General features: G+C 35.7%; 1 protein-coding gene across 3 annotated transcripts in view; it reads right to left on the bottom strand.

The window, feature by feature from the left end:
• Positions 1-12,974, bottom strand: part of CMTR1 (cap methyltransferase 1) — a 47,400-nt gene extending 34,426 nt beyond the window's left edge. Inside the window, exons 1-4 of one of the 3 annotated variants that reach the window (XM_032214900.1) lie at positions 12,661-12,974; positions 10,234-10,371; positions 8,944-9,098; positions 279-437 (exon numbers count right to left, since the gene is read on the bottom strand). In XM_032214900.1, coding sequence (XP_032070791.1) covers positions 279-437; positions 8,944-9,098; positions 10,234-10,366 — 447 coding nt within the window. In that variant the 5' untranslated portion in view covers positions 10,367-10,371; positions 12,661-12,974. The remainder of the gene's footprint in view (positions 1-278; positions 438-8,943; positions 9,099-10,233; positions 10,372-12,660) is intronic. The other 2 variants (XM_032214898.1, XM_032214899.1) reach the window with 2 other exon arrangements.
• Positions 12,975-13,977: the final 1,003 nt, after the last annotated feature.

The raw sequence follows: 13,977 nt of genomic DNA, 5'->3' as shown, positions 1-13,977 counted from the left end.
AATAAATCTGGCTCAGCGTCCACCCATATATCAGAAAACCAACCTCATTCCAATTTTTACTAGAGAATCAGATTTCTTACTCTTATTATAGGTATCGAAACATTCTCCTCATCCAAGAATAGAAATCAGTGTCTGATTTTAGATAGTAAATCCTCAAATGAGGATTTTTATAATGAACTTTACCTGAGTCATTAGTACAAAGAAAAATATCTATCAGATCACAATAGGATATTCTTAGAACAGAATATCAAGAGGAGATTTAAAGGAAAAGCAATTACCTCTGGCTCATCTTGCCAGTTGATGTTCATCTCTCCATCAAATCCTTTCAGAATGAGTCCCAATCCACGCCTTCCTTTTTGTTGGGAGGCTTCCACAATCTCTTGCCTTCCCTGGCCATATTTGCCAAGACCTTCACCTTCTCGAAAGCCCATCTTAGCCTACAAGGTAGTAGAAAAGTTATTTTATGGCCTTCTGCTACTTTTCAGCAAAGAGCTCTTTGATTAAAAATATTTTTTACAGATTTCCAGATTCTCCTTTCAAATATATTCAACTTAACCAATAGGAAAATTATATCTAGAAAATGAAGCAGAAAAAAACAAATGATGAAATAAAACTATTACAAATAAAGAACCTGCAGAGAACACAGTAGTTATTTCTTACTATACTTGCGAGGCATCTTCATTTAACTATATTCAGTTGTCTTCCTTCAGTGCCGAGTTTCTTCTGGAACCTAACATTTTTATCCAGAGAGATAACAATATGACTTCCATATGCCAAATTACACTTAAAGAACAATATGCCCATTTTGTGTAAGGGAACATAAAGATCCTATCCTATATAAAATCCAGAACTATCTTCTAAAACCCTAACAAATACACAGACTCAGCCACCACCCTACAAGCACACTTACAAATGAGTGTTTTGCAAACTAAAAAATCCTTTTAAATCTATTTCAAAAAGTCATCAAGAAATAATTAAAACAGATAATGCTATGGTCCATGTTAGGAATATAATTCTAACGGTTGGGTTGACAATATATAAATCATATAGCAATGCTGTACCGTTTCTTTAAATCATACTATAAAATGTGATTGGTTGCTGTTTTCCTCAATCAGCCATAAGAGGGAGCCAGAATGACTGTTAGCTCTCTGTTTGTTAGATGCTGGGCTGATCTGATCTGAGTGTTTTAGAAGCTGGCTGTTAGAAAGTGCTGTGAGCTATTGTACATTTTGCAACTGTTAGCAAACTTTGAGTACCAGACTGATTATATGATACTGGACTATGTTATTTGGATTATCCCTTAATTGAAAGACATTGATGACTGACTGTATTATCCATGTATGACTTGGACTGTTTGATGGACTCTGATACCTCCATTTCCACGAAAGTAAAAGCCTATTTAAACTGCAGTGTCTCTGTATGCTGGTTTGTGTGTTCTCCAACACAACTCTCACAACTCTTCTCTGAACGTACTCGCTCTCCCAACAGGGAGCTTACCTAACACTGGTTATGGGCCCATAGTATACCAGATGTAGCTAAAGAGAGTTGGTGTTGATACGCAATACCGCATATAGACAACTGTTTATTTAGTGATTGCACTATCCTGGAGAAGATGGCAAGCGACCCATCAACAAGTCTATCGAGATAACCCGGTTGGATGGAACAAACTATGTTTCCTAGTCTATGAAATGCAGTCTACTCCTGCGTAGGGAAGGTTTATGGGATGCTGTACAGAATCCACCGGATGTACTGCTTGGAATCCAGATAACGATGATGATGCCAAGAAAATAGCAGATTTTCAGCGATGCAATGAACGGGTGTTGTGCATTATTGGTCTAACACTGAATGACCAACAGTTAGTACATATTCGTGGAGAAAATTCTGCTGCAAGATGTTGGGAGAATTTGAAGAGGATTTATGTACGTGACACTGTAGGTGCACACATACATCTTACACGCAAACTGTTTAGGGCATGTCTTCTGAAAGGTGGAGATATGTTAGCTCATTTAACTTTTATGAAAGGGGTTTTCCAGGAGCTACATGAAAAAGAACTATTTTTTTCTGAGCTACATCAAGTTTATATCATACTCTCCTCACTGGATGAGAGTTATGTTGTTTCTGTATCATCTCTTGAAGTCCTAACCCAAAATGAACTAACATTGACTGACATTACTGCACAACTGTTGGAAGAGTCAAGAAGAAGGATGGAGAGGGAACAACTGAGAGAGAAACCATCACAACATGAGGAGTCACATTCTACTGCCTATGCCATTCAAAAATGTTTTTCTTGTGGGGCTAAGGGACATATAGCTAGGTTCGGTAAAAAGGCAAAACAACAGAATGCCGGAAGAGCTAGAAAAAATGCTAATGTCAACTTAGCTATGTCTACTTTGGCTATGTCTAGCAATTCACCAGTAAACCATGATTTGTGTGTTGTTGATAGTGGAGCATCACAGTGCATTACTAGAGATAGAAAAAGGTTTGTAAAAATGACCACGAGCAAGGAACATGTATTTATGGCAAATGGATGGAAGGTGAGGGCGTCTGGTGAAGGTTATGCATGTTGTTCATTCCTAAATGAGCAGTTACCAATGTTATATGTACCTAACCTGAAATTCAACCTACTATCAGTTAGGGCTCTGGTTAACATTGGCTATGTGGTAACGTTTAGGGGAGACATCTGTATTATTGAAAAGGAGGATAATAGGGTTACTGCCATTTTAAAAAATGGTTTGTATGTTATACCAGATGGCCAGATGGCTAACACAGCTTATCATAATGTTAAACCCCATGACGAATGCATACATTTACTACATAGATGCATGGGGCAATTAATTTCAAGATGCTGCAACAAACAGTTAAGTTGACAGAAGGAGTAAAATTAAAACTATGTAGTAAATATTTAAACTGCAATGTTTGCAATCAGGAGAAAAGCAAAGTTACTCCAGCAAACAGACTGAATGGTTTTAAAACAAAGGGACCTCTGGAAGCTGTTTTTGCTGATTTAATAGGACCTTTAAAACCCAGTTTGGCCTGTTATGTTTTGAGTATCATGGATCATTATTCCCAATACAGTTTCTGTTAATCAAAAATAAAACAGAAACATTTCAGCATTTCTTTAATTGGCTGAGGTTTGCGGAGAGAAAGATGAAAGCCAAGGTTATTACTGTAGTTACTGATAATGGGATGGAGTTTACAAATTACAAATTACAAACAATGTTAAGAACAGCTAGAATCGAGCACAAACGTTCTGCTCCTTATAGGCCACAACGTAACTCGTTTGTAGAATGAAGGGGGCAAACATTACAGGCCATGGCTCGAACTATGATAGCTGATTCAGGTTTGCCAGAAACACTGTGGGGTGAAGCTATGATGTGTAGTAAGCATGTTTTAAATAATGTAGTGAATACAACAACCGGTGAATTACCATTCACTAGGTAGCATGGCAGAAAACCAGATGTTACCTACATTCATTCGGAGCACCAGCATGGGTGCATATTCCATCACAAGTGAGACTGAAAGGGCAGAAAAGAGCTCGATGGTTATTTTTTGTAGTATATGAGGCTAACCATAGATCATTTAGGTTTTGGGAGAAGGGCACAGCTAGGATTTACTGTAGCGCTAGTGCTAAGTTTATAGAACATGTGGGGTGGAATAAATTAGAAGCAAATGATAATCTAATTATCGACACCCAAGTAGTCCCTAATGATGAGGTAGGAAACCCAGTAATTAAAGACATTAAGGAAGAAATACATGACGAACCAGAAGAAGAGCAGGTTATCCAGGAAAGTACACTGGTGAGTCTTGAAATACCTAGACGTTCAACTCGTGTAACTAGACCACCTGACAGGTATAAGGCGTCCATAGCATGTCAGGCAAATAAGGTTCCTGCTAATTACCAAGAATTAACTCTATATCCAATTGAGGAACAGAAAGCTTGGAAAGATGCAATGGAAAAGGAATTGAAATCATTGCAAAGGTTAGAGGTGTATGAAAACGTAAAGTTACCACCAGGTAAACATGCCATTGGTTGTAGATGGATTTTCAAACTTAAAAATAGTGTAGATGGGATTGTAACCCATAAAGCCAGGTTAGTTGCACAAGGGTTTGCTCAGTCAGCAAATGACTATGATGAGGTCTTTGCGCCTAGTTTAAAGGCTACATCGTTACGTGCAGCATTAGTGTGGGCAGCTAAGAATGAATATATAGTTAATCATTTAAACTGCAGTGTCTAGATGTAGAGACAGCATATCTTCATGCACCGTTGCAACATACTATATATTTACAGAAGCCTGCAGGATTTAAAACTGATAGTAAAACTGATTGCTGGAGGTTGAAAAAGAGTCTGTATGGCTTGAAGCAATCAGGATATGAATGGAATCAATGTATAGTTAAAGAGTTAACTAAGATAGGTTTTAAAACTGGCATGGCGATTCCATATTTGTTTAAGAAGAAAAGTAATGGTGTGATTTCATTGTTGCTATTGTTCACTGATGACATAGCATTAATCACTAAAACTGAGCAAGAAGCTATGAGGATTATAACACTGTTAAGGACAAAGTTAAGTATAAAACATCTCAGCGAGATTAGGCAATATCTTGGTTTACAAATAGATAAAACTAGGGGAGGATACAAAATCTCACAAACCGAAAAGATTAACCAGCTACTCAGAACATTTAGGATGGATTTGTGTAAACCAGCTAAAACTCCAATGGGTCAGGAATTTAGCCATGATGATGTAAAAAGCCCTGTGTTTGATAAAGATATTTATCAATCATTGATTGGTAGCTTATCGTATCTGAGTAATTGGTCAAGGCCCGACATAGCATATAGTGTAAATCAATTAGCCAGGTTTAATGCTGAACCTGCCTGGCAAGCTGCTAAGAGGATATTAAGATATCTTAAGCAAATGATGCATTATGCATTGTATTTAGAACCTAGAAGTGATCTGAGCTTAACTGCATATGCTGATGCAAGTTTTGCTACAGATGTGTCTACACGGAAATCAACATCAGGGTTTGTTGTATTTCTGGGAAAGGCACTAATTGGATGGCGGTCTATTAGACAAAAACATTTAAGTCTATTGACTATGGAGGCTGAGTTCTCATGTCTGTCATTATTATGTACAGATGTAGTTTGTTATAAACAACTTCTACTGGATATGGGGATTGACATACGAGAGCCTATGATTGTTTATGAAGACAATCAAGCAGCAATTCAGATGGCATCCAATCTTGCTGTAAAAACTAGATCAAAATACACTGATATAAGATATCTGAAAGTACGGCAAAGTGTGAATAGTTTCACTGGAGTATTGTATGTCTGAAGATAACATCGCAGATCACTTTACTAAAGCCCAAGGTACTATGAAACATAAACATTGTTGCAAGGATATGAATTAAGATTGTAAGATTTATATATTGTCCTACCCAAAGGGGAGAATGTTAGGAATATAATTCTAACGGTTGGGTTGGCAATATATAAATCATATAGCAATGCTGTACCGTTTCTTTAAATCATACTGTAAAATGTGATTGGTTGCTGTTTTCCTCAATCGGCCATAAGAGGGAGCCAGAATGACTGTTAGCTCTCTGTTTGTTAGATGCTGGGCTGATCTGATCTGAGTGTTTTGGAAGCTGGCTGTTAGAAAGTGCCGGGAGGTATTGTAAGTTTTGCAACTGTTGGTAAACTTTGAGTACCAGACTGATTATATGATAATGGACTATGTTATTTGAATTATCCCTTAACTGAAAGACATTGATGACTGACTGTCTTATCAGTATATAACTTGAACTGTTTGATGGACTCTGATACCTCTATTTCCACGAAAGTAAAAGCCTATTTAAACTGCAGTGTCTCTGTATGCTGGTTTGTGTGTTCTCCAACACAACTCTCACAACGCTTCTCTGAACGTACTCGTTCTCCCAACAGGGAGCTTACCTAACAGTCCAGAAAGATACAAATAGGGTGACTTTCCACTTCAGGTAAATTTATTGCCTTCTGTTTTATTGCCTTTTTCCCAACCTTAGTTTCAATTAAAAATATGTTTTCTTCCCATAGTAAAACTTTTCATTTCTCAGGTTGTAACTGTCAAACCTCAGTGAAATAAGCTAATCATAATATTTTTACATCAAATAATGTAACTCAAATATTTTTGCAGATTATGAAAACTGAAATTGAATGGACTAATTTAAACACTAGTCATTTCAATAAGAAAGTTTTGCAGATTCAAATTTTCTGATTCAAAATCTTTTGAGAAATCCAAATTTCTAACTCCATCTCTGTTAATCAAAGATTATTTTGGCAAGGGTGTAATCAAATAGTTCATATGAAATCAGTGCTACATGTTTATTATCTCCAATGAATTTTCTGAGGAAATTGAAAACATTACAAAACAGTATTTAATAACTAATACTAATGTAGCTTTATTCCTTTATTGCCCATTTTTCTCAAGACAACAGCAAAACCTAATTTCTTATGTACTTGTGTGCTGTTAGCTGCCAGTTTACTACATTAGAACACTGGAAGTCTGATGTACTTCCTTGGATCAATAATATTTTTAAAATTTTAAAAAAATTAACAAAGTAGTTTGTTTCTGAACATTTTGTTTCTATAAAGCAATTGTACAAATTGCTTTTATATATATTCTTACACTGATTAATAATGCTGATCTTTAAAAAATGTTTAAATAAAAATACAATTGCATAAGAATATTAAAACACCAAAAAATATACACACTGCAAAAATACATCCAGGCTTCCATAAAGAAAAATGAGACTTTACTTTTCCAAAAAACAATCTCAACATAAACACTGCCGCACTTCTATCCCTTTCCCAGAAGGATATCACACCCCAAGTCACAGTGGTAAAAACAAAACAAACAAAACAAAACTGGCATAAGTACTTTTCCACATTAAAACAAGCTCAATCCATAAAATCCCTATAGACAAATTACACCATAAAAAGAAAATATTCCCAAAGACAAGTAAAACCGTCATTTACAGTTAACGAAAACACTTTGATAACGACTACCAGAAGAAAATAAAATAAAACTATTATTTCTTTGCTCAACCTCCAAGACTCATTCTGGTTTGTTTAAGCAACCATGACTGAACAAATCCCAATTTGCATAAAGCATCCAAATAAAGCTGTTCCCCATCACTAACTAAACCATAGCTTCTTAAACACAGTGGTTATATCAAAGATGCAAAGTAATTATGGCTTTTAGGAAGTTCAAGGCTCATTTTCTACCAATTACCAACACAGAAGTAATCCGTTATTCTGCCTAACATACTAAAATGTTTGTTAATATACATTGCAAGTATATTACATTTGGTACAAAAATATTACCTTATATAATGTTTGAAAGATCATATCTGACTTTTTCATAAAACAGACTTGTTTTGCACTTCATTAAGGTTTTTAGTGCTTGCCTAAAAGGAAATATCCTATATTTCTTATATTTCAAAAAGGTCATGTAAACACATATTTCCAAGCACCAAATACACATGTATATAAAAATGTGTTATATACAGACATGCATATTTATAGGAAATACATTGCCAAAGGTCCTAAATAAAGAATTTCATTTATCTTTAAAGATTCACTGAAGTAGGAATGCATTCTGTACTTCTATCATTCAGATTGTTCTGGGATAATTTAGTTTATAAAAGACAACACTGTCTATTAATTAAAATATTAAAATCATACGGGTAAACTCAGTTCACGTCTAATCCATGCCCCCTATAATACTAATAAATGTACAGAGTTAAATACATACTGATAATGTATGTAGCACAGAGATATTCAAGATGCTCACTTAATTGTCTCCTAAGAGCTAATGAAAATCCTACCCAAAGCAATTGTGCTCCTAGGTCTTCAATTATGCTCTGCTTTTTAAAACTTTTTTAATGTACACATTTTGGTGATAAGGCATCCTTTTAAAGGGTGACATACAGTCTGTGTAAAACACAAACAATATAAACTACAATAACTAAAAAATAGAATTTTCAAAAATTAATTTAAATACTATAAAACAACCCAAAAATTAAGCAACAAATCAATTGAAATTATTTGAAAATTAGGACAGAAAAAAATATGAAAGGGAAGTCAGTTTAGTGTGCTGAACTAAAAAATAAAATTCTGATTTCCCTAGAAATTCCCTGATTGTTCTTCAAGTACTACTTAAAACAGTTTGCTTAATAACTGTTTGAAGTTACAACAGCACTGAAAAAGTGACAAGATCATTTTTCACACTTATGACTGCTGCAGCATCCCCATGGTCATGTGATTTACATTCGGATCCTTGATAACTGACTCACATTTATGACAGTTGCAGTGTCCCGGGGTCATATGATCCCCTTTTATACCTTCTGATAGCAAAGTCAATGGGGAAGTCAAATTCACTTAACCATGTTACTAATTTAACAACTGTAGTGATTCACTTAATAAATGTGGCAAGAAAAGTCATAAAATTTCTCATTAGCAACATAAACGATGGGCTCAATTATGGTCGTAAATTGAGGACTACCTGTAAAATTGAACTAGAAGTTTATTCCACACAGATTGCACTGAATTTCAAAATCCTTGAAAGTGAAAACATATGTCCTCATATCAAGCTACTAGTTCCTGGAGGTAAACAGAAAAGGATAACTAGTAGATCCTGAATAATAACAGCTTAAACTATTTTAACCCTAACAGGCTTTATGGTGGTTGAAGACATAACAAAACCAGGGAAACACCAGCAATATGTAACTAAATGACAGAACATTAAGGAAGCTCCACTAAGAGGCTATTACATTATTGTGACATTCCAAAAATATAAAGAAGTGCCTTAGTAGTGTTGAAAATCAGGATCACTAACAAATGAAGAATGATAAACTCTAATTTTATTCTCAGGATCAAGCTGACAGATCCTACAGAACAAGAGGTATTCTGACCCACCATGAGCTTCTGGGACACACTGTTGTACATTGAGTAGCGGGAAGATGTGCCCTCCACAAGAGAATCTGCATTGAATTTATTGCTGAAAGTGCCAAGAGTAGGCCGCCTCGCACTGTTCTCACTATCAGATTCACTGCTGCTTGTCGTGGAAGAATCTGAAAAACAAACAGAAGAAACAGGAGCTTCAAAAATCAGCACAACATATATTAGTCATGAGCTACAAACATAGATTATCTTTTATCAGATTGGACTATCAATACTGTCCCATTATTGGGCAGCAGTTCTCTGAAATTTTAGATTTCTAAAATGTCACATTCTGAAGTTGATACCAACTGCATTCACACTAGGTGGCCTAATACAGAGCTATGGATCTGGAACATGCACATCTTAGGATATATCTTTCCCCTGTTTCCAAACACATGAAGATTGAGAATAATCAAACAGAAATGATCTTTTGAATAGAGAATGTGAGAAAGGGACCCTTTAGCTGCAGTCTCCATTTGAAACAGGATCACATAACACCTAATTTCTATAGTGTAACTGCAGTCCATTATAATAATCTATTATAATCCCAAAAGCTAAGAGGGGTACAATGGGAAGCCATTGATATGTCAAGAGAATTTATCAATCTCCAAGCATCCCAGCTTAAGGTGTTGATGTCTATTAATCAAAATGCTTTTTAATAATTTAAATACTTTAAAATGTTTTCTCCTCATCCAATCATCTGCACAAAGATGCAAAGAATACATAGCTGGCCTCATTTTTCCATATATCAGTCAATATCCTTAGGTTGCACAAGCTAAAAACACTCTATTTTACACTAATTTAGTTTGAAGGGAGTTGATTCTAGAAGAGCAAAAGTGAAGTTTAAATACTTTGTGTGTGGAGGGGATTAACACAACTCTTCCCTAGGAATTCTCAGAGTATATGTTTAATGGTACAAGTAGTCTACTTTAGTTTGGAAAGATTTCTGTATATAAGCAAGGAACAATAAAGAAAACTGTTTAGAAGAAGCTCAACATGTGATTTTTGGAACCTGACAGGCTTCCTTCTGTCATTTGTGATTCACAATACTGATACCTCATAGTATTTTTATTACAGAGCTCTCATTAATAACAATTCAACTAAGAACAGTGGGGAGATTGCTATAAATTCAATGCAACAAAATTAGAAATAATTGTTTGAGCATGGGAGTTTTAAAAATGTCATAGTTGCATTTTCCATCATACAATGTTCCCCAAGATGACTGAAAGCTTCAGGAATGTATGTAATGATTGCATCAATAAGTACCTTGAATTGCATGGTTAATATTAAGTTGGGTTTCATCATCTGATGTGGAACTAAGAGTCAAACCCAACTCTTCTATCCTTTTTTTCTGCCTTTTCTGTGGGCTGCCATATTCAGGGTCTGTTCTTCTCTTCATTTTTACTGTAAGAAAATAGAGTATATTTTACCAACAAATTCATATACATCACATAATTCTACGGTAATAGAATATTCTAGTTTCCAAACTTTTTATAAATATTTAACATAGAAAATTGGAGTGCCTCTGTGCATTTTAAATAATATTCATTTAAAAGAAAAAGAGTAGGAAAGGAAAAAATAAAGCTCTACCCACTGTGTGTTTTCAAAGATAACATGTCTGAATAGGCCCCACAATTACTTTCCAAAGATTTTTGTTTCCATTTAGTGCATTGGTTATTTTTTTACAAAATATTGTACTTATTTCAACAAAATGTTATTTCTCCTGAGTAATTTAACAAGGTAAAACATTAAAATATTAAGCGTGTTTATTGAGATGACACCAATTCGTTAAGTTTCTTTCTAAATCATAAACATTTTCATTTTATTACTAAATGATTAAAACTTACTTTTGTACAAAATATACTGAATTCAACATTTACAGGTTAAGACCATCTAAAATTCATTACACTATGCTTTTTTATTGGAAAGCATAAATATTTCATAATTGGCCAGAAAAATGATATCAACATTAATTAAATTGATGTAAAATTCAGTTAGGTTTGGAAACTATTTTAGATTTATAATGCAAGAAGTGATTGGATTATAAATCTAAACTTGGTAAATTTCTCCTAACATCAGAGTATTTTTATGATTTATAAATTGAATCATACTGATATAGCTGTCAATTATTTAGTGTTTTACTTTAACATTGAATCCAGCTTTCAAACTGATATAGTATACACATTTTTTCTATTTTTCTTGTTTCTTTCTCTGATCATATTGTATCATAATTAAAAATAAAAATTAAAAACAGTATATTTGTGACTAGAATCATAAATATTTTTATATGAGCCCCATTTATACAATGGAATTGACTGCTGAATCAAGATTTGTAAAGGTTAGGGACAGGCCATACATTTAAAACCAGAAAAATAAGAGGGATAATAAACATACAACCAGTTTAGCTGGTATTTATGTATTTATAACATGTACCAAAAAATCTATAGTTTCTAAAAAAAAGTTGAAGCATTAAAAAAACTACAAATATTAAAAATGCTGATTTCATTAATACAAAGACACATTAATGACAATAGAGGTATCCAAAATATTTTGGCATGGAACATACAGCTGCCTGCTGTAGCTGGATACTTTCAATTGAGTGAAAAATTCTTACATTGTTATTCTTTTGATAATATCTAGAAAAAGTATAGTATCTCCTACATTATATACATTCCTTCATGAAAGTGAGGTGAAATGCCTTATATTTTCTTATTAACGAAGATGAATTCCATCACATTCATCCACACAGAAATAAATTACATACTCTTAAAAGAAAAAAATGCATTAACTATAGAATCAGATGAACAGCTGCCTATTACAGAGAATGGCTCAACATTTAACTCCTCTGTAGTCCAGTTTTATATAACAAATTCAAGTCCCATTTCATTCAAAAGGCCTCATTCCAGTATAATGTGATGGAAAAAAATAAGCAAAGAGAGCACTGACTTTTATTAACTTTGGAACGTAGAAAAATTTGCTAGAATACATTGCTATATTTTCCAAAATAATGAAATATAATATCAAAACTTTATTCTGATGTTTTTTGGCCTCAATGCCATGCAATGCCTAACCTCCCAATGGAAACAGAAAAGTATGAATTGGATGGTCACTTTTTAAAGTATGAGGTACTCAGAATAATAAAGATAGAATTTTAATTGGGATATCAGTTCCTGAGGGATAGAAATACTTAAATTTTGCCAGCGGGGGAAGGAATGCTGAATAAGATACAGACATAAAAGAATAAACAAATAGCACTTTATACATAGAGCAAATAATGTAATAGGGAAGCCCCATGGAGAAACTTCGGAAGCAAAAGGTGGATGGGGAAAAAGTTTAAAGTCAACTTAGGCAAACTCAAAATGGGCAACCTTGAAAGCAGGTGAGCCTCCAAAACAAAACACCGCTGGGTCCAAAATAATCTATTCCCTTGGAAATAAATTTGGATAATCCCAGGCTAATTTAACAAGAGACACCCCCCCCCCCAAAAAAAAAAAAGCTCAGGCGGAGGCAAAGAGAAAGGCGAGGCGATGAAGGCAAGGTGAGGAGTGAGAGGCGAGGGGCAAACGGCCAATGGCATGCGGGGCGACTGCGGTGGGAAAAGGTCATCATCGCCATGCTTATAACGGGCACAGAAGCAGGCAGGGGAGAATGAGAGCGCGAGCGATGGGATCCTCTTGTGTGGCGGGAACGAACCGTGGGAGAGAGCACGAAGGGCGGACCGGAGGAGCCGGCCGTGCACCGCCAGCCCTCACCTTCCTCGGCTCGCTCGCTTTCCCGCCCCGGGCCTTTGCCTGCTACACTCACAAGGGAGGGGAAGAGGGCTCTGCCTCGGGCCGGAACAAAGAGGAGAGAAGGGAAGAGCAGGGCTCGGAGCTGTCCACAGTTGCGGCTGGGCTTGGCAGGGAGGAACGGCAGCCCGCCTCGCCCCTCCGCTCCAACTCTATATACTCCGCCACAATTCACTTTCGTTTCCCGGCAGCTCCTGTCTGGGGCGGGTTCTTCCTACGAGCAGGCGCACACTGATGACGCAAAGCAAGGACGAGGTGGGGGGGCAGGGGAGGTTAGGGCAGGCGCGGCTGAGAGTGGTGCCCCTACTGGCGGGCGGTTAGAACTGAGCAACGAAGCAGCTTTATTTCCGTTCCCGAAGGCAGCCGAAGCGGCAGGTGTGCCAGCGGAACTAAGAGCTTTATTTCGTAAGGTAGTGTCCGTATACTTGTCAATTTCTGTAGCCTACGGATGAGGCAAGTTAGGGCATTTTTCGCCCCCGTTTTCTAAACAGCTACTAATTCCCTCCCTCCGTTTTATGAAACCGAGTGAGGTATTAATTGTAACCTTGGGGATGTAGATGTAACTGCATGGATGGGAAACACTGTGTGGGTGTTCCATTGTTAATAAATAATTCAAGTAATTTAAATTAAATACTAACATTGAGGTTTTAAAAAAATACATCATCCATCGCCTTGAAAAAAAATGTCTATCCACTTCACTTCCATAACATTGAGGGTATGATAGTCTTTAATCAAACTGAAATTATAGGTACCCATCATATTGTTACTTGGATGTTTAGGCATATTAGCTTTTTAATAAAGGTGATGTTAGCATTTAGCAATGCATCCATATCTCCTTTTGAAGTTTATGAAATAATTTTTTTGTCCTTTGAGCCAAAACTATCTCTTTCTTTTACATTAGCCTCTTCAGCAACTAATCAGCGGGAGCAGATTCTGGAAGCCCTCAAATAAATTTACAAGTTTTAAGAAACATACAAACCTTGCAGGAAAGTAACATCACTCATGTAAATTTGCTACTTGTGAAATTTTGTCTAGAATCAGTGTTTACTGTGTTCAGTTCTCGCATGTAATCAATATCTGATCACTTGCTTTCTAAAGTAGCACATACACTGTTTGTAGGTGTCATTTGTTTCTGTCCCCTATATAACTACTTGAAAATCCCCTTTAATAAATGCTTCTTACTTTATCTGGATTACTTAGTGATTCGTATTTTCGAGTGGTC

Source organism: Thamnophis elegans, chromosome 4 (genome assembly GCF_009769535.1).
Source record: "Thamnophis elegans isolate rThaEle1 chromosome 4, rThaEle1.pri, whole genome shotgun sequence".
NCBI lineage: Eukaryota > Metazoa > Chordata > Lepidosauria > Squamata > Colubridae > Thamnophis > Thamnophis elegans.
This window is presented reverse-complemented; position numbering and strand designations above follow the sequence as displayed.